Genomic DNA, 26,031 nt, shown 5'->3' with positions numbered 1-26,031 from the left:
CCAAAAACCCCAGCATCACTCTGCCAGAGCTCCAGTGTTCCTCTGTGGAGGGAGGAGAACCTTCCAGAAGGACAATCATCTTTGCAGCAATCCACCAGTCAGGCCTGTATTGTAGGTTGGCCAGATGAAAGCCACTTCTTAATAAAAGGCACATGGCAGCCTGGAGTTGGCCAAAAGGCATCTGAAGGACTCTCAGACCATGAGAAACAAAGATTGAACTCTGGTGCGAATGCCAGTTGTCTTGTTTGAAGAAAACCAGATTGTCATAATTGGGTATTGTGTGTTGAATTTTGAGTAAAGAGATACTTTTAAAACCAGTTGGAATTAGGCATTACAAAATGTGGAAAAAGTGCAGCACTGTAAATACTTTGCAGATGCAGTGTACATGATATGAAAGACCCAACAAGTTGTTTTTTGACAAGGCCATAGCTATTTGAAACTGTTGGCTGGGTTTCCAACATTTTGGGAGGAAAGACTTTCAACCTGAGAGATCTGTGATATTTTAAATGATTATTTTTTTCTATAGCCGTATAAATGCACTGCTAAATAATTATACATCTTAAATGTTTATGTATAGTCAGACGTTTGCATACAGTCATCATGGTAATGAATGACATCAGTAACCTTGGACTTTTAATTATGCATTTAAGCTGTTCTTGTTACAGGACGTAATGATTGTGCAACACACAACTTTAGTGATTTTCAAAAAAGAAACAGCTGGACCCACAAGTTTGTATTTTCTTGTGGATTTTTTTTTAATCCAAAGGGGTCAAAATGGTATTGCATGCAGCTTCAAATTTATACATGCAGCCCAACTAACATTTCTTTAAAGTACTTTGCACGTCCATTATATGCTTGTTATAGCTATCAGCAGGTTTCTGGTATAATTTTTTTTAATGGGTTGCTGGCACACACCCGGCTTTTAAGCATATTCCACAAATTGCATTTGTGGACTATGCTGATTTGTATTTGGGATAATTTTCTTGTTGGACAACCCATTGTCTCCAGGTGTTACCATCTGGAAACAATGGTTTGTCTTCAGATGGTAAAAGATAAAAAATAAAAAAAAGAAATACTATAATGCAGAACAACTTAATAACCATAAAAGGCTAAAGCTGATCATAAACTAAAAGCTGCTAAACCACTAGTGTTACTTTCTACACTAAAGTGAGGTGTCCATCAACATGGACTCATCGTGCTGACCAAGAACTGATTACCTGCTCCAAAACAAACGTTTCCCAAATTTGCAGCTTCACACCTGGTCAAACTAAATGCTTTTTGTGGTACAGTTTTACAATGAGACAAGAGTTACATATTTGGCCACAATAACAAGAAGTGTGGTTGGAGGACTCGAGGTAAGATTATCAAACCCAACGCTGAACAAAGTGGCGAGCACAGTGGTGGTAACATCGGGGTGAGGGTCTGTTTTTCACCCTGTGGTGCTGGTGCACTGCACAATGTGAATGAAATAATACAAAAGGAATACCCCCAAATTATTCAGATTGACCCCAAATCTACAGCTAGATGCTTCAAGCTTAATTGGGAGTTTCAATAGGATAATGACCCCAGAGGCACATTAACACTGGTTCTGGAATGGATATGGCAGGCTAACATTGAGCTTCTGGAATGTCCCAGGCCTCAACCCTGTTGACAAATTGTGGTCTATGCTTAACCCACAACCCACTGTAAATGAGCTCTACCATAGAGGTCAGATATTCTGCCAAATGCTTGTTGATGGCTACAAAAAAGCTTGTGGTTTCTCTAAAGCTTGCTGTGGGACATTTGTCCTAAAATTTTTGGATGTTTTTGTGGGGCTGCATAACATTTCTAGGTTTTCATTTGTAAAAAAAAAATAAATTAATTAAAATGCTTTCACTTCATGTGTTGCTGCTGTAATATGGCTACAATTGTCTAGATCTGTAAGCTTAATTCCATTCAAGCTGTAAAAGTATTCTAAAAGCCATGCAATAATGTTAAACATTTAAAAGGGAACATGTCTGTGTTTGGGCTTCTGAGTGCAAGTCAGCATGTAATGACTGACCTGGGAAAGCTTCTGTCATCTTCCGCTGGTCTGTGGTTGCAGAGCACTCACATGCATGTGCTCAGAGGGCTTCTTCAGGCTCTGCCCTTTGCTGCTGAAATTCTATCAGATGTCTGCACCTCCCACACATTCTGCAGTAGCAGAGCAGGCAGCTTCAGTGCTTTCGTAGGTGGGGGGTTGACATACGTAAGTTTGTGTGTGCATATCACTGTGTGTGTTTTTGTGAAAGGGGTGGGAATACAGGAAGATGCACCTGCTGGTGGATGGTTTACACCAGCTGCTTTGCTGAAAAGAAGTGCTGATGGATTACTGACAGAACCAAAACTTTCAATAAATATTAATCAAAAATGTGTTTTCTTGGATTAATTTTTCTCTTGTATATTTTTTGACAGGAGCACAACATTCTGGAGATGCTTTAACTGCAAAGATTGACTCTCTGGGACCATCTTGGATCCAGAGTTGCTCCCAAAGGTTCCCATCACCCTCTGATTTCAGTCATGGACTTTTTTGATGACCCCAACCTCTATGTCGGGGGTTTGGAGGGGCTGGATGAAGATGGTTTTCATTCAACACCATCGCTTGTGGATGAGCTCAACCTCAGTGCTGGTTTTGAACCCCTCCAAATGGAGGCGCTTGGCACAGGGAAGTATCAAGAGATGATGCCGCCAGTCTCCTCCCAACAAGCCGTGCCCAGTTATAACCAGCGGTTAGTTGATTATACTGCTGTTAAGGCACAGAATCATCTGGGGCAGGTGTTTTCTAGTTCTCAGAGCACAGGTTGTGACTTGGGTCGTGAGCAACATGGCCAGTACCACAATGCCACCATTAGCCAAGTACCTCAACCCAATGGGCTGTACTGCAGTACTGGAAGCCCAATGTGGGGCAACCAAGACCAAAATGGGAATGTGTTTCACCATGTATCTCAACAGCAACAACTTTGTCATCAGCAACTGCACAACCAGCAACTTCATGGTAGACAACCTACTCAACAGCAGCACCATTCTGGTCATCATCAAGCGGATCAGCAGCAGCAGAGAATGCGACAGCAACAGCTACAGCGGCAGCACAGTCATCAGCAACAGCTGCTAAACCAGCACCAACAAATTAACACAGCAAGTGTTTGTTTGCAGCAACAGCAGCATCACGCTTTCTCCTTTCACCAAGAAGGTCAGTCCAGCAGCCAGCAGCAGATACAGCATTCTCAGCATCAATTACCTGTAAGAGAATCCCAGTTTCATTCCAGGACTCCTCCAAATAAGCCTTATTTGGAACGTCAGAATGTTTCTCTGAGTGGGACCTGCTTGCAAACACGTCAGCAGCAGGGTAGCTACCAGTTGGTTAGGGGAGGTCAAGCCTTCTCTGGATCAGGGCTTGAAGACTCTCCCCTGTCATTCCCCATACATTCGTCATCTGCAGTTCACTCCTTGCCCACATGCTCTGTCAGTTCAGCTCATGCTTACCCAGCGGCTGAGTTCCCTGCTTACCCTGGAGAGCCAGAAATACCCAGTCTCAGTCAGCAGTCTTCATGTAGGCCCATCACTACCGCACCAATTACTACTGCAGTGTCTAGGCTGCCTGGGACAGCATGCCAGTTCCAGTCCACAGCCCACGTGAGTCAGCTGCACTCTGGAGCAACAGTTAGCCAGGCAGATGAGTGTCCCTTCAGAGCCTTATGCTGTTCTGGAGAAACCCAGGCAGTCTGCAAATCATCAGAGATGTTTGGAGAGTCAGTGAGTTGCTATCCAAGCATGACAAACCACCTGTCCTCTGAGCAGCATACAGGCTGCGGGGCTATTAACACTAATGGGTACCAAACTTTTGGAGACAATGTCCTGACATCAGAGGCCCAGGATGGAGACTTGGAAGGCCTGGATCCTCCTGACCTCCTGCCTGATCTACTCCCCCAGCTAGAGGATGCTTTCAGGCAACAGGACGAATCCAGCTGTTCTTGGGTTGATTTCAGTCAGAAGAATGGGCATGAAAACAAACCAACAGCTACTGAATGCAATGATGAGAAGGTAACATTTTTAAGTTGCTTTAAAACCTGTAGTCATAAAATTCTTAAGGTTTGATGACCTTTAGTAGAATGCCATGGTTTCAAAGTACTCAAATTTAATACAAAATGTATAATATGATATACTCTCTTATTTTATTGAAAAACAACATTTAGTCCTACTGCTAATTAAATGGCATATTGATTATTACAGTTATAATAATGTCTTTGACGCATTATTTTAATTTTGGATCATATACTTAAGTAAAAATCTATGAAAAAAAAATATCACGTTTTTTTAGTAGTTCATTTTGTAGAATATTGTACCTTTTTATAGATGTTGTTCTGTTCGAGAAGCATAGTATAATGAGCTGATACTAACTGGTTTGTGGGCTATCTGCTCAGGCAACTAGCCTGCGTTCAGCTGCTTGATACCGAGCCCTTGTAGCTTGCTAATCGTAGTTTGAAACCAAGGTTTAGTAATTGTCATGGGCGGTGCTCATTTCTTTTCCACTCAGGAAATAAAAGGTTTTACATTTATTCATTTCAGTCTTTAATACGTTCACATTTTTCATTCAGTCTTGGGTTTCATTTAGTTGCATTTTAAAATCGTATGCTTGTCCTTCAGACAAGATTTTAAATTCATTTTTGAGAAAAGCTCTGCTGCTGTTAATTTGTTCAGTATCTAGAGCTGGATTAAAAATGTTGGATATTATACTGTGACAAGACTTCTAAACCCATGATTCAGGAAGCAAACAGCATTGTGAGATGAAATTAATCACCACACATTCAGCCTTCTTCATCGATTTGCTTATTGTAGTTTCAACTTGCCTAATATAATAAAGTTCAATGTAGTTTATGTATGTAGCACTGAAACACAACAAATGCCATGTCAAGACCCTTTACAAGACAAAAAGATTTTATTAATTTCCAATTATAAATACACAATAAATAAAATTTTGTATAATCCAATCATAGACAGGTTAGATTGAATGACATGGTTTCCAATTATATCCTAAATGTAATTCAAGAAAGTGTAATTCAGATTATAATGCAAGTTAGTCAGAAGTTAAGGAAGCCAGCCATTTGCATCGAGTTGTTGTTTTGGCAGTAAGCCCTCCTCCTGAGCAAGCCAATGGTAAATGTGGAAAGGAACAACTGCATTTAACAAGAAGTAACCTTCAGCCGTACAGCGCTCAGGGTTAGCAACTAAAAGAAGATGTAAACAAAGATAAGAAATGTAAAACAATTGTGCAAGAGCAATTTATATGGTAAGAACAACCTGGGGACACAGAATTATTGGCAGCAGTAACTCCACTAGTGGCCCTGTCTAGGAAATAACCTTTGTTAAACAGAGAATTTCTGGGCTAGTAGTAGGATAGCTATGCAAAAAGTAAACTTGCAGAAATCCTACATTTGCAAACATCTACATTTGTTGTTCTTAAGGGAAAGGGAAAAGTGTAGGAGCCTTCTTTTAGCCAGCTGACCAACAATGTGCAGCAACAGGTGGGGGGTGGAGCATGGCACTGCTCCTGTCTATTGTGCACTTTCTCTTGCATTATGAGGACTTTAAACCTGAGTAACGGAATGACAAGTTTTAGGGGTTTTAAACTCCTACATTTTTAAAATCTAACTGGTCCAAGCCCGCTCTCGGTACACCTGTGCTCACTGCTCTTTAACCTCTTTCCTGAACATACATGTATGTACAGCTAACTAACAGAATGGATGTATTGGCTCAAGAGTAATTTTTTATTTATTTTTTTCTTGTGTTTCATGGCACAGATACCTGTCATTTGTGTAATATTTAACTATCCAAGGTAGAACGTGTGCCTCTCTGCTTGGAAACCTGCAATCAGTGGTGAAGTGGGGGAAGGTGGATATTAGGCGGTTCCTACAGCAGTTTGAAGGCTTTCAACATGATAATGGTCAGTCTAGCCCGGCCTGTCTATCTGCCCTGTGTGCCGACAGCAGGTCAGGCCTGATTAGGTTGAGAGTGGCAGGAGTGTCTTCAGGACTTAGCTGTAAGCATACTTAGGGCTATATCAATATGTGGGTCAGGGCGAGCCAGAGGCACTTGCAGACAGCCTCGCTGGAGTGTGGGGGTGGTTGCACGCTGTTGTGGTTGCTGCCACAGTTTCTGTGCGTGCGTGTGCACGTATGAGCAAGATGTAGGAAAGAGCTTGCTGTAGAAGAGTGGTTAGCACTTGAGATGTGGGGGAGGGGGAAGGTTGGGAGATGGAGAGGGCAGCAGCTCATGGAAAAAGGAGAGGGCTTAGGAAAGAAAGGACGGGAACGAGACGGGGAGGAAGAGCATGAGAGAGAGAGAGAATACAAGTGGAGGGGGAGGTTGAGAGAATGCATTAGCTGGCTGTAACAGGCTTCAGGCGGTTCTTGGACCTCAGTTGGCTGGTAACTTAGCAGCATCCATGCAGCTTCCTGGCCTATGAGTGACACATGACCAGCATCACATGCAGCAGGCATTTCGTCTTCCTTAAATAGGACACCTAAGGTGTAACATTTGGTCCTTTTTGATAACTTCTATTCAAAATATTTTTGTGTATCTCTTTAACTTAGAATACCATCAGAAGGTTAGTTTGTTTCAGTAATTCGGTTAAAAAATTTAATGAATTATAGAGATACCTAACACACACACAGTGATATATTTCAAGGATTTATTTCTCTACATTTTGATAATTATAGTTTACACCTGATGAAAATCCTAAATTCAGTTTCTCAGAAAGTGGGAACTGTTCCTAAGACTAGTAAAAACTGATTTTTAATACAGAAACGTGGGCATGCTCAAAAGTATCACCATGTAATTTATGGTATATGCACCCAAACTTGATCCGTGATCCTTTTCATTAATTAGTGCATTATTAGCCTCTTTCACAAAAGACTTCACTTCAAGGTGGGGTTAAGGCATCTCCATGTGTTTGTAAAAGGACAGATGCAACAAGGAGGTAGAGGCCAGCCCTCCTCTGTTACTCCAGTTACCTACCAAGTAAGGTTATTTACTCCTTGTTTTATTATTTAATTTTCAATTTTTCTGAGATACTCAATTTTGGGCCAAAATCATTTAAATTAAAAGAAATGAGCACTTGCAATATATCCTCCTGTGTGTGAATCTATGAAATAGATGTTTAATTTAGTTTAATTGACTTTGTAACTCGTACTCGTTGTCTTCCGCTTATCCTGGACGGGGATAAGCAGACTCAGCAGAGACGCTCAGACGTCCCTCTCTCCAGACATCTCCTCCAGTTCCTCCAGGGGGAGCCCAAGGCGTTCCCAGGCCAGCCGAGAGACATAGTCCCTCCAGCGTGTCCTGGGCCGTCCCCTGGGTCTCCTCCCGGTGGGACGTGCCTGGAACACCTCCCGAGGAAGGAGGCATCCGGTATAGATGCCCGAGCCACCTCAACTGGCTCCTCTCAATGTGGAGGAGCAGCGGCTCTACTCCGAGCCCCTCCCGGATGGCCGAGCTCCTCACCCTATCTCTAAGGGAGTGCCCGGCCACCCTACGGAGGAAGCTCATTTCAGCCGCTTGTATCCGGGATCTCGTTCTTTCGGTCATGACCCAAAGTTCATGGCCATAGGTGAGGGTAGGAACGTAGACCGACCGGTAAATTGAGAGCTTTGCTTTTCGGCGCAGCTCTCTCTTCACCACAACGGACCAGCACAGCGCCCCCATTACTGTGGCAGCCGCACCGATCTGTCTGTCGATCTCCCGCTCCATTCTTCCCTCACTCTTGAACAAGACCCCGAGATACTTAAACTCCTCCACTTGAGGCAGGAACTCCCCTCCAACCTGAAGAGGACAAGCCACCCTTTTCCAGTTGAGTACCATGGCCTCGGACTTGGAGGAGCTGATCCTCATCCCAGCCGCTTCACACTCGGCTGCGAACCGCCACAGCGCATGCTGTAGGTCTTGGCTAGAGGGGGCCAGCAGGACCACGTCATCCGCAAAAAGAAGAGACAAAATCCACTGGTCCCCAAACCAGACCCCCTCCGGCCCTTGGCTGCGCCGAGACATCCTGTGCATAAAAGTTATGAACAGGACCGGTGACAAAGGGCAGCCCTGCCGGAGTCCAACATGCACCGGGAACAGGTCTGACTTAGTGCCGGCAATGCAAACCAAACTCCTGCTCCGCTCGTACAGGGACCGGATGGCCCCTAATAAAGGGCCCCCAATTCCATACTCCTGGAGCACCCCGCACAGGGCATCATGAGGCGTAGGCCTTACCAGGGAGGCTGAGGAGTGTGATCCCCCTGTAGTTGGAACACACCCTCCGGTCCCCCTTCTTATGAAGGGGGACCAGCACCCCAGTCTGCCAGTCCAGAGGCACTGTCCCCGACCGCCACGCAATGTTGAAGAGGCGTGTCAACCATGACAGCCCCACAACATCCAGAGACTTGAGGTACTCAGGGCGGATCTCATCCACCCCCAAAGCCTTGCCACCGCAGAGCTTTTTAACCACCTCGGTGACTTCAGACTGGGTGATGAAAGAGTCCAACCCCGAGTCCCCAGCCTCTGTTTCCACCACGGAATGCGTGATGGCAGGATTGAGTAGATCCTCGAAGTACTCCTTCCACCGCCCGATAATGTCCTCAGTCGAGGTCAGCATTCTCCCGCCCCCACTATAAACAGTGTTGGCGAAGCACAGCTTCCCCCTCCTGAGGCGCCGGACGGTTTGCCAGAATCGCTTCGAGGCCAACCGGTAGTCCTTCTCCATGGCCTCACCGAACTCCTCCCAGGCCCGGGCCGCAGCTCGCTTGGCCTCACTGTTCCCGTCAGCCGCCTCAGGAGTCCCACAAGCCAACCACAGCCGATAGGACTCCTTCTTCAGCTTGACAGCATCCCTTACTGCCGGTGTCCACCACCGGGTTCTGGGATTGCCGCCGCGACAGGCACCGCAGACCTTACGGCCGCAGCTACGGGCAGCAGCATCGACAATAAATGCGGAGAACATGGTCCACTCGGATTCTATGTCTCCAACATCCCCCGGGATCTGGTCGAAGCTCTCCCGGAGGTGGGAGTTGAATAGATCCCTGGCCGAGGGCTCCGCCAGGCGTTCCCAGCAGACCCTCACTATGCGCTTGGGCCTGCCAAGTCTGTCCGGCTTTCTCCTCCTCCAGCGGATCCAACTCACCACCAGGTGGTGATCAGTGGACAGCTCAGCTCCTCTCTTCACCCGAGTGTCCAAAACATGCGGCCGAAGATCTGATGATACGACAACAAAGTCGATCATCGACCTCCTGCCTAGGGTGTCCTGGTGCCAAGTGCACTGATGGACACCCTTATGTTTGAACATGGTGTTCGTTATGGACAATCCGTGACTAGCACAGAAGTCCAATAACAAAACACCACTCGGATTCAGATCGGGGAGGCCATTCCTCCCGATCACGCCTCTCCAGGTGTCACTGTCATTTCCCACGTGGGTGTTGAAGTCCCCCAGCAGAATAATGGAGTCCCCGGGAGGGGCACTATCCAGCACCCCCGACAGGGACGCCAAGAAGGCCGAGTACTCTGCACTACCACTTGGCCCGTAGGCTGAAATGATAGTCAGAGACCTCTCCCCAACCCGAAGGCGCAGGGATACGACCCTCTCATCCACTGGGGTAAACCCCAACACGAGACGGCTGAGCTGGGGGACAACAAGCAAACCCACACCAGCCCGCCGCTTCTCTCCGTGGGCCACTCCAGAGTAGAAGAGAGTCCAACCCCTCTCCAGGAGATGGGTTCCAGAGCCCACGCTGTGCGTGGAGGCGAGCCCGACTATTTCTAGTTGATATCTCTCGACCTCCCGCACAAGCTCAGGCTCCTTCCCCCCCAGCGAGGTGACATTCCACGTCCCTAGAGCCAGCCTAAGCATCCGGGGATCGGGCCGCTGAGGTCTCCACCTTCGTCCGCCACCCAATCCTCTTTGCACCGGTCCCTCACGGTTCCCCCTGCAGGTGGTGGGCCCACTGGGGGATGGCCTCGCGTCTCTCGTTCGGGCTTGCCCCGGCCGGGTCCCGCGAGGGCCACCAGGCGCTCTCCGACGAGTCCCGACCCCAGGCCTGGTTCCAGGGTGGGACCCCGGCTCCGCCGTACCGGGCGACGTCACGTGCCTCGATTTTGTAGTCGTCATGAGGGGTTCTTGAACCACTCTTTGTCTGACCCATCACCTAGAACCTGTTTGCCATGGGAGACCCTACCAGGGGCATTTAGGCCCCAGACAACATAGCCTCTAGGATAATTTGAGCACTCAAACCCCTCCACCACGTTAAGGTGGCGGTTCAAGGAGGGGTTGACTTTGTAAAATAAATTAATATTTCAATATTTAATTTGAGATGTCCCTGTGGATGTGTTTTTTTTAAATAAACATTTTCTTTATAAGATCTGGATTCTTTCAGCACAGAAGCATTGTTTGGCATCATATTACCATTCTGATCGCCTCTGTCTGCTCTTAAATGTTTTGTGTAGTAATTGCATATGTGACTACAAGGTTATAGGACCAGGTTGTATGACTAATTTTTTTTTTTATCTCAGCAAGACCCATCATGTCCCATTGCTTCTGAAACCAGATCTGTGGCTCTGAGCCAAAACACAAGTGGTATTTTGAGTTCCATGACTCTTTCCCAGCAGGTGACAACAAAACTTATGGTCGGCCTTAACAGACCCTCATTCTCACGGCCCCATTGACTCATCTGCAGAGGTCCTTGATTGAAATTGGGCCTTGAAGCAGAGCCATACGCAAGAGCCTCCTCCCTGTCTGTGTCTACATCCAGGCCTGTGTCAATGCGCACAGGCTGACTGTGCTATTCATGTGCACTCATGTGTGAGAAGCCTGCTGATGGCGTGTTTGCTGAACAGGCAGGACGTCAGGGGACAGCGGCCCACTCTTCACTCCCCTGCAGTGAATGTGACTAATTAGGGTTTCCAGTGACTGTAATGGTCAGCTGCAGAAGTGACGAGCAACCAAGGTTCACCACTGATTGACTGGCCCAAGTTTCTGTATTATGTGGTGAAATGGTTTAGTCTGTTGTAGCTGGTCCTTAGTGTTAGTCCCATGATAGCAGCCAGGGCCTTCAAGCTTGCCTAAAGCAGTCAAGCGACACTCCTCTGTGCTGGTCTGTGTTTGTGGTGCTTATTTGCACTCCTATCAGTCAGAAGTCTAACTCTATTCTGTGTCTGGCCAGGAACTCAGACAGGAAGACTGGTGTCTTTGCAAACGCTGCACATGTGAAGTGGGTAGAGAAACTGAGAATGAAATTTCATGTGTAGCTTGTTCCTTGGGATTTTTCATGGGGTGTCAGTAAATCTTCGACAAGTTGTTGTTTTTGTTTTAGGTCTTCTATTAATGGCTATCATTTCTTTTAAATAATCTAGAAGTGGTTCTTTTTCTTAGACATACCCCTGCATGTACTGCTATCTGAACATCAAAGCCTGTTTCTGCTTTTTTTAAACTATAAACTTTAGCATTTATTGCAGACCACATCAATAAAATGTAAACTAAGATGTGCACTTTAAAGTACAAAATATAGGTATAAGTTCTATCCCTAGAATATTCAGATATGAATATCTGATATGAGATGAGCAAAATCAAATATTTTAGCTATTGATTTGAGACTGTAATATTGCCAAATTACATACATATACATTGTATTAACTATTTGCATTGTCAAGGAGTTTAACATATTAACATTATCTACACAATTAAATGTGATCTATAGATAAGCAGAAGTAGAGTTGGTCAGTTAGGCTGCTTCAAGTCTGCACATTATCACACGAAGGCACATCACTAATCAAAGTTTCTCAAACATTATTTAAATAGAAATCTTGTCAGTCAGATGTGTCTGATGTCATAGTGCATTAGCAGCTTGACAAACTTTGCCTGTTTTGATTATCTTCTCTTAATTAAGCCCTGGGTGTCACCTCCTCAGGTTCTAATGCATCACACTTGGTCTCCCATGGTTAAGACCACTTTTGCTCATTTGGCAGTCACGTTTCAGTCGCCATGTTTTTTTTTTTCCTCTCTTTTTTTTTTAAAGTTGTATGTCAGGATTACCTGCAATAGATGCCCTGTCCAGTTAGGGGCAAGCTTGCATTATTAAATAGCTGTTGTCCAGACTTGTGTGGGTGTAGATGCTTCCTGCTGACATCTTGTTGTAAATCTACTGACTGGAGGCCTTGTGGCATGCCTGCAACCACTGCAGGACACAGGAGGCTGCAGTACCTCCTCTGGTGCAGAAAGAATGTTCTCTCCTGTGGACGTTATGCAGCAAGGAGCTTCGTTAAAGTAGTCCTGATAATTTCAGTTTCCCAGTAGACTGTGTACTCAGAATTTCGCAGTGCAAAGAAGCAAAATCATTGCCGCCAACTATCGGATAGTTCTGTATCCATATACAGAAAGGCAATCCTAGAATACATCAAACCAGGTTTATTCCTTGTGTTTTGGTTTATTGATTTATTTTTTTCCTTTTTCCAGTCATTTAGAAAACTTTTTGATACATAATCAGTGTTTTTGAGTTCACTGCTTCAGGAAACAAAGCAAAACAAAACAGCTTTTTAGACAATGGCTGAGATGAAGTTGTTATATGGTTACTTTAAGTAAAAGATATTTCTTGTTTCAATGCATCCCTGTATTAATGTAAAGATAAAATCTGTAGAATGACCAAGTATATTTGATTTAAAACAGAAATTTGATTATTCTCACTGTCATTAAAATAATATAAAGTTGAACGTCACATTCAAAATGTTAACTGTAACACTTGTTTTGATTTTGATACATGGACTCAGGCAGTAATATAGAATAAACCTGCCAAAAGCTTAAGTACTTATTGTGATGTGTATTATACCATTTCTTTCTGCCCTGCTCTTTTATAGTGTAGCACAAGTATAGAAAACTGATGTTAGCTGGTCAATAATCAGTCTGCTCAGCTAGAGCATGCTGGGTAGAGCTGTCAGGTCGCTGCTAGCTTGTCAACTGTAGTTTTAAAATGACATTCCCTTAATAATAATAATACTGCTACTAATATTAATACTACAACTAATACAAAAACAAATAAAACCTGGAATAAGCAAGAATACAAATGGGAATACCAGTCTTGTAAGGAATAAATAGGAAATGAGAATCAGAAAATGGACATCCATATTGGAATAAAATGCATTTGTACAAATTCAGCTTTTATTTTTATTTGTGCAGAATAGGCACTGCTTCCAGTGTAGAATAAGTTGTTGCTGGTCTGTCAATGGATACTTGATAATTGGCCTCCATATTGGATGTTGCCAGGATTATGAGATTTTAAAATGGGTTTGGAAGAATTCCAGTATGAAATCTTATATAATATTAGTTAGGGCAGAAAGATATTAGAAATATAGTATAATGGTATCATGAAATATTTCAGTTAGAATACTGATTAGGATTAGGCCATATTTTCTTCACTCTTTCTTCAATCTCTCTGAAATTTAGGCTCTTAAGTGAAATTTATATCAGATGAGCCGATTATATTATTTGCTAGCAGAATTTTAATATATGTCAACTGATCTATTATAGCTTACCAAATATTGCATCCAAGCAGTCCTTTGCGATTGCAATATTGCAAACAATGAAATTGTGAGGAAAACAGCCTTAGTAACAGCCTTAGTAACTAGTTAGATGGAAATCAAGCATCACACTGCACACGAAACAGTTTTACAGAGGACATACTATAGGTGTTTGCTGATCCAAATAAGTGTTTTTGCAGTGGTGTTAATTATATTTCTTAAGCATCTTTTCTATAAAAGGAAATTGAGAGAAATATTAGGCAAAACAATTAAACAAGTCCTCATTTTAAGCTGTGCATAAAATAAATAATGCTGTGTGAGAGTTTGTTTCAGTAGTGGACTATGCTCGAGTTATTGGGATCAAGGTTTCAAAAAGTTTCTGTTTCAGAAATGTAAAAATTTTTTGATTATGTAGTTCCTACGATTTCAAGTTTTCAGTTTATGTGAGTCAAAGTACCAGATTTACAGGAGTTTTGTGGCCTTCACCCACTTATTCTACTGAAGCAGACAGTCAGGTTCTGTTCCATCAGTGTTTTTTTTTTAATTTGGATTAATTTATGTGTTAAATGTCTCTGAATTTTGATGTGTCTAAGCTAAATATGGGTGCAAATTAAACATAGCCCCAAAGGCAAGAGAGAAACTGGTTTTGGTGATTTGTGGGACATCAGTGTTAAATTAGAAACTTTTAAACTGGAGGGAGTTTTATTTTTTTTAACCATCCAAATCAGTTCTGTCTTTAGGTTCTGAAGGAATCATGGGAATTAAGAGAGCTGTTGTCAGTGTCTTGCTATACCCCCATATACCATTTCTACTTTAAAGGACTCAATTTGATGTAGTGCTTTTAAAGAACTAAATCTTTGATCACGGCAAGTCAGTTAAATCTGTTGCTTAAATCTTAAATGAATCCTTTACAGCAGATTTCTATCTATAAAAGGTAATTTAAATTGTTAAATGACCAAATAAACAAACCAAAAACATTTGAATCATTGTCCATCGGCTATAACAGACAGGTGGCATAAATGCATAGTTTTTATCCCTCAACAGCAAAAAACAGTACATCTGCTCTGTCAGCACAGTCAGTCACTTGAACAACATTCCCATGTGACCCTGGCAGCTCTTCACTCACACTACTTAGTTTTTCTTCTCCTTTTGGTGTAGACAGATTGGTAGACTGGAAGAGTTTCTTTGAGTACATCATTGCATCTGTTCATGTACGCTTACTAAAATGCTACATGCCTTTTTATTTTTAGTTTGTGGAGGTGTTGGAAAACTTGGCTTTACCCTAAATATCTTATCCGAATAAGATAAGTTAACTGTGTAGATGAACTGATATTCCTTTTTTGCAGGAAATCTGCCATTGTTCATACAAACTGATTTTATAAAGTCAAACATTCCAGATTTAGGAGTTCATTTATTGATTTATTAAAATGTATCCCAATATACAAGATCCCCTGTGGAAACATGTGACATGCCCCCGCCTCATCTCAATAAATGGAATATCATCAAAACGTGCATTTTCAATAATAACTGTGAAACGTATCAATACATTTCTTACACACATTAATATATTTCAACCATTTTTTGCCATTTAGTTTGATTATTATGACTTATAGATAATAAAAGCCCAAGATTTAGCTTCTCAGACAATTAGAATATTACCTAGGTCCAATTTAAAAAAAAAAAAAAAAAACAATTCTGTAATACAGAAGTGCAATGTTATGGCCTAAACAACCAAAGCGCAAGTAGGGGGTAAAACCTGGAAGCTCATTGCTAAAGAAACTGGCTGTTCATTGAGTGCATTAGCCAAGCATATTAATGGAAAGTCAAGTGGTAGACAAAACAAATTTGCACAAGCAACAGCTGGAGCACAAATTCTTTCTTGTATTGGCGTTGTGTAATAGTGAATTATTCTGAGAAATTCAATTTTTGGTGATCACCATAATCATTAAAATAACATTGACAACATGACTGAGAGCCCTCCTCTGTTGTCTGTCAGAGATATGGATCAAGTCTGCTTTTGACTGATGACTGAAACGTGTGAAACGCGTACATTTTAATTGGGATAAAATTCCCAGATGAAAGAGCTGTTGTCGGATGCAAAAACGCATGCAGTGTGAATTGCTGCATGGCACAGCAACGAATGACAGAGCAGACACCCCTAATGTGAACTAGGGGTGAGATGATCCCAAAACTAGGAATAGTTTTGCAATGGGAGGCCTTCTCATTTTCACTCCGCATTTTTTTTGGACTGCTTTTCAGTAGTTGTACATTGGTCCGTGTCATTACTTGTAGCATGAAGCGATACCTGGAGCCTACATAGGTTGCACGGGCAGTTCAATTACACCGGGATTGCCCTTCAGTACGTTCCATCCTGGTGGAGTTAGACCCATTGTTAGACCCTTCACTGGTGCAGTGGGTCCTGAGTCCATTCTGGTGCATGATAATGACTGACCTCATGTGGCAAGTGTATTCAGGCATTTCCTGGAGGAGTTGATACCATTGACTGGCCTCCACGCTCCCCTGACCGAAATCCAATAAAACATCTCTGGGACATCATATTTAGGTCCATCTGACGCCACCAGGTTGCACCTCATACTGACTGAGTTCAGGGACAACCTGGTCAGGACATGGGAGGAGATACCCCAGGACACCATCTGTCATTCACAAGGAGCATGCCCGAAGTTGTCAGGCATGCATACAAGCATTGTATCAGTTTATATTTCTTTGTGACCTCGGATTAGGCCCTCTGTGGCTTTATAGTTTTCATTTTCACCAAATGATGTGGCATCCATTTATTCTTAACACGTTGCCCATTCCACATCAGTATGGAGCATGGTTTATTTCCAATTGGGATTTGATGCGTTTTCAAAGTTTTCATAAAATTGTTTTTAGCAGTGTATATGCTTGAAATATCACTCTTAGTGTTACAACCCTGTGTAAAATACGAGTGTCACTTTTTGAATTCAACTGCTGAAATCAACTTTTCAATATAATTTCAATTATTTGAGTTATATCTGTGTATTCTATGAAATACAGGTGTGATGCAGATAAAAGCAGCACCTGAAGTAGAAAAATAGCAGTGCTGTCCCAATCTGTTTTGTGGGGGAGAACAAGTATTTGATATATCTGAAAAACAAAACTTAATATTTGGTACTCACTGGAGCAGGGATTTTGGACCACTCCTCCATACAGATCTTCTCCAGATCCTTGAGGTTTCAGGGCTGTTGCTGGGCAATATGGACTTTCAGCTCCCTCCAAAGATTTTCAATTGGGTTCAGGCCTGGAGCCTGGCAGGCCACTGCAGGACCTTGAGATGCTTCTTACGGAGCCACTTCCTAGTTGCCCTGGCTGTGTGCTTTGGGTCGTCATGCTGAAGGAGGTTGTTGGTTAAGATCTCCCGATATATGGCCCTGTCCATCCTCCCCTCAATATGGTGCAGTCGTCCTGTCCCCTTTGCAGAAAAGCATCCCCAAAGATTGTTTCCACCTCCATGCTTCGCAGTAGGGATGTTGTTCTTGGGGTTGTACTCATCCTTCTTCTTCCTCCAAACACGGCGAGTGAAGTTTAGACCAAAAAACTCTATTTTTGTCTCATTAGACCATATGACCTTCTCCCATTCCTCCTCTGGATCATCCAGATGGTCACTGGCAAACTTCAGACGGGCCTGGACGTGCTCTGGCTTGAGCAGAGGGACCTTGCATGCACTGCAGGATTTTATTGCGGCGTAGTATGTTATTGATGGTCTTCTTTGAGACTCTGGTCCCAGCTCTCTTCAAGTCATTGACAAGGTCATGTGTAGTTCTGAGCTGATCTCACACCTTCCTCATGATCATTGATTTCCCACGAGGTGAGATCTTGTGTGGAGCCCCAGACTGAGGGAGATTGACCGTCATCTTGAACTTCTTCCATTTTACTATAATTGCACCAACAGTTGTTGCCTTCTCACCAAGCTGTTTTCCTGTAGCCCATCCCAGCCTTGTTCAAGTCTACTATTTATTCCCTGATGTCCTTCCACAGCTCTCTGGTCTTGGCCATGGTGGAGAGGTTGGAGTTTGTTTGAGTGTGTGGACAGGTGTCTTTTATACAGATAACGAGTTCAAACAGGTGCCTGTAATAAAGGTAATGAGTGGAGTACAGGAGGGCTTCTTAAAGAAGAGCTAACAGACCTGTAAGAGCCAAAATTCTTACTGCTTGTCAGGTGATCAAATACTTATATCATGCAATAAAATGCAAATAATTACTTAGAATCTAAAAACAAAAATCCAATCACATTATGTGATTCTTGTCACTCACAGTTGAAGAGTACCTATGATGAAAATGAAAGACATCTACATGCTTTGAAGGTGGGAAAACCTGCAAAATCAGCACTGTATCAAATACTTGTTCTCCCCACTGTAGATGTTGTCCGTACAAAACAAAAAACGCCTCTTGTTTTGTATAGCATAGCGGCTTTGGGGTTTTAACAAATGGTTCTGTTTTTTTATTTTTTTTTAATTTTGCATTGCTGCTGGATTGTATGGTTACTACACTTTTATCACAGCAAAGGCTTCACATGTAAGAATTCCACTGGCTGCATTGTCCAGTAAAATAGAAAAGAGATGGAAGCTGATGAGATGACGACTGGTACACTGATGGATACTGATGGCCTGAGCTGCTGTAGCCTCTGGAGACCCCCTGGCAGTGATGGTGAGCAGGTGCCTCATCGCTGCCTGGTTGCTTCTCCTCTTTCGATTTATTTGACTGGGTAGTGGTTGCTTTCCCCTTTCATTATAGTCTTCACCAGTATACATTATTTTTATATTTCTATCTTTTTACATGCTAGAAGCTTCTGTAATTCCAAGTAAACCAGACTGGGAGGGCAATGCCATAATCAGCCCTGAAACTTGACACTAAACATCACCTTGGCTCTCACCCCAACGCCCTCATGGGCTGCACACCAACATTTTGCACACTCACACTCCTGGGAAACCTGCTGTTTCTGTGGCCACATGGTGGTGAGCTGTCATATTCACACACTTTCTCTCTCTGCTCACCTCCCCCTACATCCATCTAGAACTCTCCCTCCTCCTCTGTCTCTTAGTCTCTCTTTCTCTCTCTGTTTCTCTCTCTTGCTCTCTGAAGCAGTCTGTCGCTTTCATCTGGCCTGATCATCCTGTCTGTTTGGAGGCCTGCCAGATGAGCGTGGAGGCAGAGGATAACGAAGGGTCAGAGGTAAACAGGAAGTCAGGAGGGCTTTGCTTTGGGCGGAAGGGGAGGGCTCACAGAGTGTGGGGGAGGAGGGAGTCGTGCTTGGATAGAGCGTGTCAGGAGCATGTGGCAACGCTGCCAGCCCCAACTGCACAGTAGGTCTGAATTTAAACTGAGCCTTCGTGCTTCTTTTCTTTCCATTTTGCACTCTTTTGTCACTTTCTGTAGAGATTAAGTGGCTTTGAATTATTTGTTTTTCTGGGTTAATTGGTTGTGATATGTTTGGGCTGTGAAGAATGGAGGAAGTGTTTTCCTGCATTTGTATGTGATTGGATTGCGAGACTTTCCTTGTGATTTAAAGCAAGCTCCATGAACTCATGTTAACCTTTCATTGGCAGACACTAAAGCTGAGCCACAGCAGAGTATCTGATTATACAGCAACTTGATTTGATCAAGAAAGCATAATAAAACCTTGTAGATTAGCTCTGTACAGTAGACTAAACCTGAAACATGAAGGTTTGATGACCCCTTTGTCCTTGTGTTTATACCTGACACACTGGGTGACGAGTGTTCAATGAAGCGTCTGTGAAAACATTTTAAATAAAATCTCTTAGAATAATTTCAGTGTAAATTAAACCTGTTGAGCTTTGGTGCTTCGTGTATCCTCCTGTCCCAGTTCATGTCTTTCTGTCTTTAAAGTAAAAGATAAGTACATTAAACACAGAAGTAGTAGGGCAACTTGCTAGTTACTGATTTGTTAGTTCAGCAAACAGGTTTTGTGTTAATAGGAAGTCATAGGCTTGTTGCCATGGATGCCTCTATAAGTGGAGGCTTTGTTCCTTGAGAGTGCTGGTTGTAATACAACATTCAGTTGCAGCCGACAGGGCAATTAAATTGCTCAATTTCTGCTTATTTGTGCAAAGAAAGTTGCATGCTCTGTGTCCGAATCACCAAACTGGTGGATTTAATTAAAGAGTATCCTATAATGACTTTGCTAAAACAACCTGTGATTCAAATGACAGTTGCAAAAAATCTGCAAGGTAATAAAACTTGATCTACCTGGAATCTGTTAAACCATAGACAGGAGAAGAGACTCCTCATTGGCTGAGAAACGTAAACTTAAATAAACCAAAATATATACATTTAACTAGGTTTTTAACAATTGTTTTTATGCAGAAAATTATATATGTATTCAAATAAAGTTAATGGCAATCATTGAGAAAATGACTAAAATAAATATCTGCTATGTTTTTAAAGAAGAGGAGCGCTGCCAAACATGTATTTAAACTAAATTTGCACAAATCTTATTTATCTCTTTATGCGATACCAAAACACTTAATAAATTGTTGTATTTAAATTTATACCTGGGAAACTCTTCAAACCCTAATTTTACATGTTAACTACTTATTTTTTATGAAGAACTTTAATAGTGGTAGTAGCAGTTTTAGTAGTTGGTAGTAATAATGTTGTAGAAATACAGAGCAAGGAGGAGACCCTGCTTGTCTAGAATTGGGGGCCAGTAAGGACATTAGACCTAGTATCTAAACACTAAAGGTCTTTTTTTTTTTTTATTCACTTCCAGGCTACTGTCCCTTCTTGCAGTTCTACTCTTTACAGAGTATCTCATGTATACCAGTCTATTAGTAGTGTTAATGTTGTCTTGCCAACTGTAGTTTCAAGACAGTGTTTTCTTTAACAAACGTGTTGTGTGGCCTTCAGTTTCCACATCAAAACTGTCTTCCCAGCAGGAAATGCTCCAAAAACACCTGAATTCGTCTCCCTTTGAGGGAAGAGTTTAGTATCCTCCTTTTAACCAACTGACCAGCAGTGTGCAGTAACATATGGAGAGGACTTCATTGCTCCCTGCTTCAATCAGCTGAAGAGAATTGTGGTCTGTCTAGAATTTCATCTGACATTTCATGAAAAGGACTAAACTGTCGGAATGATGTTAGAAAACGTTAGCTGTTTTGAAGCTGTAACTTTTTCCAGCAATAGTATATTAGGCCCAGGTATTCTCAGGGGCAACAAGGAGATGCAGGGTCCCAAATCATTGTGCACAAAGTAAAGTTTATTGATGAGGCACCTTTCAATAATGAAAATCACTAAGTGCTTCACAAAGACAACATAAAAATCAAAATGATGATTGATTGATTGATGGAGATTATACAAAGAGAAAGAAAAAAACACTATTACAGATGATTAGAGACTAAGCATTTAATACATAACATTGATTAGAATCAGAATCAGCTTTATTGCCAAGTTCGTACATACAAACAAGGAATTTGACTCCGGTACACTTTGCTCTTTTGTTCTGTGTTTGCATTACAGAATATACAAATTTACAATGTACAATATACACATATCTAATAGAAAAGGTGCATTTGCAACATCTGTACGCTGTTGTTTTGTACTCTATTGAATGTTCATCAGAGAAACAGCCTGGGGGAAGAAACTGTCTCTGTGGCGGCTGGTTTTAGTGAACAGTGCTCTGTAGTGGCGGCCTGAAGGTAAAGCTCTGAACTGTTTATGTGCAGGGTGTGTGGGGTCTGCAGAGATTTTAGCAGCTCTTTTCCTGATCCTAGACCTGTATAAGTCCTGGATGGAGGGAAGGTCAGCTCAGATTGTTCTCTCTGCAGTCCTGATTATTCGTTGCAGTCTGGATCTGTCCTGTTTTGTGGATGAGCCAAACCACACTGAGATGGATGAAGACAAGACAGATTGAATGATGGCAGTGTAGAAGATGACCAGCAGCTCCTGTGGAAGGTTGAACTTCTTGAGTTGCTTCAGGAAGTACAGTCTCTGCTGTGCCTTCTTTCGAACAGTGTCTATGTGTGAAGACCATCTCAGGTCCACAGAGATGGTGGTTCCTGAAGTGGTCCACGGCCGATACAATGTTGTTGAGGATGGTGAGGGGGGTGTATGGGGGTGGTGTTCTCCGAATGTCCACCACCATTTCCACAGTCTTGAGTGGGTTCAGTTCAAGGTAGTTCTGACTGCACCAGTGTACCAGCCGAAATAATCAGATAACCGATGCAAAGACATTGAAACATTAATGTTGTTGGCTTTGCTGTTTGTCCCAGTGAGGAGTAGGAATCAGGAGTTCTAGCTCTACATTTCCAGCTCAGAATATCTGGTGTAAAATAATAATTCTTAAAAGAGCATGTGTGCTGCTCTCCTCAGGTTATCTCTCTGCATGCCTGCTGGAGATGTCAGAACTTTGTGACATTAAACTAAAGCTTTTAGCTTTGTGCTGCTGACGTCCAAACTAATTGTTAATCTTTTTCATGGGAAGGAAATGCCTGGACAAACTTTGATGTGCCCATAACATATAACATAACATTACATGCATGCATGTTGCTCCCATTGCCATTAAAATCTAAACATATAGCTGACTTTATTTAGGATAATTGTCCGTCTGGAATGTGACCCTTCGTCCTTGTCTGAAGTCTTGCAGATTTCATCTTCCAAAAACTAAATGGCTTCTGTCTCCCTGCTGAAGTAAAGGATTCGCACAGCATGATGCTGCCACCTCCACTATGTTTCTTTTGGGATTGTGTTTTTAAACTGATTTCAAAAAGTTTAAGTTTGGTCATATCTGACTAGAGCTACTTTTTCTACATGGTTCCTGTGTCCCCTGCATGACTTGTGGTACACTGCAAATATGACTACTTGTAGATTCTTTCAACAAAGGCTTTCATCAAACCACTCTTCCATAACGCCAGATTTCTGGACCTCTGCTGCTCCTCCAGACCTGTGATGAGCCCAGTTTAGGTAGACTGCAATGTCTTGGTAGGCTAGCAGTTGTGCCACTTCTCATTTTCAGATGAAGGATTACAAGACAATCTTTGAGATTTCCATTGTTTAGAATATTGTTTTATAACCTCAACCTGTTTTGAAGTTCTTCAACCCTTTTTCCCTGACCTGACTGTTGTGTTCTGTGGTCTTCATGATGCTCTTTGTTCACTAATGTTCTCTAACAAACCTGAGGCCTTCAGAACAGAAAATGAATTTATGTTGAGATGATTACTGTTGATCAAATTACACACGAGTGGACTCTACATATTAGATAGTTCTATTTAGATGTTATCAGAGTGAAAGGGGCCGGAGAAAAATGCATATTACCCTTTTCTGATTTTTATTTGTAGTGTGTTTTGGATGATTTTCCTTCCGTTTCAGAATTATGCAGTTTTGTTTATTCTACACATAAAACCCCAATAAATACTTTAAGGGTTGTGGTTGTTAAAAAATAAGAAGATGTTTGGTGTTTATGAATATAGATGCAAGTAGTAAAAAAAACATTCTAGAATCATTGACTTGCTTGGCCTAAAGGGACCATTAAAAGTCAATAAAATAATTTTTTACTAGTATTTTGTTTTAAATCGCTGTATAGACTGTTTTGAAAGGAAACTGGAACCAACATTATTTTTGAAGGCCTCGGACAACTCTTGATTATTGCATGATGTTCACTCACAGTCAGGACAGCCAAGAGCACACCAAACTAAATGTCTGAGGTTTAGACAGGACCTCCCTCAAAATGCTAAGTAATAAATAAGCAGGGTGGTGTCTTAATTTATTAAGAAGCAAAGACTTTCTCCTTGTCGGTCTCTCAGAGCAGGATGTAAAAACCAATGCAGGAAAAATGAAAATCCTTGCTTCATTAAATCCTGCAGGCTGGATGTTGACTAAGCAGTGAACCCTCGGTGTCTTGCTTGTGCACCGTTATGTTTTCGCCACTGTGTGTCTTGCCCTACATGCAGGCAATGGTCCTTTTCTCCCCTTGCACAGCTTCAATAATGAAGGAGTTGTAAAGGTCTGGCAGTAAACCCCTTACTGACTTCCCTTGTACTTCATCTCTCGCTCATGTCTTTCCCCCCGCCCCCCTCTCCATCTTTGTCTTTCTCTAGTGCATCCTAAGGGACCTACTCTAAGCTCCACTTTTTAGTTTCCAACGACGTTCCGTTAATGAAAAGCATCATCCAGCCTGCTTGTTTTGCACATTTCAGCTTTCTTTCACTACCTGCTGTTTGACCTGCTGTGCCATCTTTGATTCAGAGAGCAGCACATCATTACTTTGAACAACCACCGTTTTAAGAGTGGAGAAAAAAAACATTTCAATTTTGCCTTTGGCACATCATGTAAAGCCCAGGAAAACCATGGGCTGATTTAAAATGCACAATGAATTTCTTACCTTTTGGAATAGATTAATCATATAGCACCTGCAATACTGCTACTTCTTTAGAGTCCATAGTGTAACGGTCCACAATATTTTAAAGAATATAAAATGCATTTAAGGAAGCAAGTTATTAGAGATAGAGACTTGTACATAGCTTGACTCCACGCAGTGTCCATCTGTGCTAAAGTGTGGATGTTAAATGATCTTTGATGCTGTTGTGATGTCAGTATAATACACAGGATCTGAATTTTTCCACTGAAAAATATTTTAGTAATTTAGTTCAAAATGTGAAACTTGTTATATTGGTAGATTACACTCAGAGTGGTATGTTTATTTTTTTCATTTGAATATTTATGGCTCACAGTTAATAAAACCCCTATTATAACAATAGCAACCTATTTGTTTTTATTACATACATGTTTGCCTGCTGTATGCCCACAGTATATGCACTCCATACTTAGTTGGGGCTCCTTTTGCATGAATTGCAACATCATTGCAGCTTGCTGTGGAGTTGTTCAGCTTGTGGCTCTGCTGAGGTGTTGCACAGGTTGCTTTGTGACCTTCAGCCCTGCTTTAGTGTTTGGTCTGGTGTCTCATCTTCCTCTTGGCAATACCCATAGATCCCTGGTTGGGTTCAAGCTCTGCACACCCTGCGCAATTACATAATTCATACTAGAGTTGAACATGTCACACTTTACAAACATGATATAATCAGACCTCCTGTCACACTGCATGATGGAAGATGCCAAACTGCACAACTTGCTGTTGAAGCAAAATCACATCAGACAGATCTGAGAAACTCCTTGGTCCAGCAGAAGATTAGCAGCAACCTTCAGGTGTTAATGTATTTATTATTATGTTGTGGTTGTTTTTGGTTGGGAGAGAGCTGAATCAGCGCTCGGTGCATCTGCCAGACTGAACCACCACTGAGTACCAATCATTACCAGAGATTTGCTTTCATTACAAAATATTTTGGCTACGACAGCTGCTAATTGCACACTGTGAACCAAGGTTTAGGTCACTGGAAGCACTGGCCAATAAATCCGTGACACTATGATCATTAAACCAGCTGCCAATCTGGGCAGGTGCCAAAACCTGCTGGAAAATGAAATTGGCATCCAACTACAGCTTCTGAGTGTGAAGTGCTCTAAAAGAGGATTGCAATGACCATGGACATTGGACAGACACGGACAGATGAAGTGGCTTCTCAAATCACCACTGGCTGTAAAACTTTGGAAACAGGATTCTGTGCCTTCACACTCTGGTAGCTCTTAAAGCAGTGGCCAAATCTCAACCTTTCTTTTTGAATAGGCTATGCTTCATAATCTTTTCAAGGCTTGTCCCTGTTGCTTTTGCATATTTTTTCCACCACATTTGTTTCCTTCCTCTCAACTTTCCAATAATTGGTTTGGATTTAGAACTTTGTATAGCCAGCTTCTTTAGCAATGACCTTTTATGGCATGTCATCTTTGTGGAGGGCGTTAGTGATTACTGGAACACTGTCAAGTCAGCAGTCTTCCCTATAATTGTGTGGGCCACAACATGGCTATAATAAACTGTTTCTGCTTTAAAAATCAATTTTATTGGTCTGATTAATACACAAATTTAGCTGTAATCCAAAATTATCAAAATAAACAGAAATACACTTGCAATCTGTCCCTCTGTGTAATGAACCTATATGCGTGCCACTTTTTCAAAAGAGTTACTGAAATAAAGTAACTTCTGATGATATTTTAATTTAAGACGTGCTGGTATTAGCAGTGGAGCCATGTTTAAACTTAACTAAAGTATACTATTTAGGGTGCATTTTGCCTTTAAGGAAGAAGCTGTAAAAGAGATTGGTGAATGAATAAAGACCATTTTGTGATGAAGTCAGTTTTTCCTTTTACCAAGAGGCTTCTTTCAGATTTAACTACATTCTTCTTGGGTGACCTGACAGAAAACATCAAACTTTAATACTTGATGGCTGCACATCACTGTGATACATCTGAAATAAGGCTTGGCTTTTTCTTTTAAATGTACTTATAATCACTAGTACATTCACTCTTGAATTATCTTGCATCATGCTAAGCAGCTGTCCTCTGAGCTGACACTAGAAGAGGGAATGCCCTACT

The 26,031-nt window shown here is 42.2% G+C and overlaps 1 protein-coding gene across 1 annotated transcript in view; it reads left to right on the top strand.

Annotated features, from left to right (window-relative positions):
* chd9 (chromodomain helicase DNA binding protein 9) overlaps positions 1–26,031 on the top strand; it is a 102,641-nt gene that overhangs the window by 6,314 nt on the left and 70,296 nt on the right. Inside the window, exon 2 of the mRNA XM_047363406.1 lies at positions 2,434–4,059. Within this exon, the coding sequence (XP_047219362.1) occupies positions 2,539–4,059 (1,521 nt within the window). The 5' untranslated portion in view covers positions 2,434–2,538. The remainder of the gene's footprint in view (positions 1–2,433; positions 4,060–26,031) is intronic.

The sequence above is a fragment of the Girardinichthys multiradiatus genome, chromosome 4 (assembly GCF_021462225.1).
Source record: "Girardinichthys multiradiatus isolate DD_20200921_A chromosome 4, DD_fGirMul_XY1, whole genome shotgun sequence".
Lineage (NCBI taxonomy): Eukaryota > Metazoa > Chordata > Actinopteri > Cyprinodontiformes > Goodeidae > Girardinichthys > Girardinichthys multiradiatus.
The sequence above is the reverse complement of the archived record's forward strand: the minus strand, read 5'-3'. Positions and strand labels throughout refer to the sequence as shown.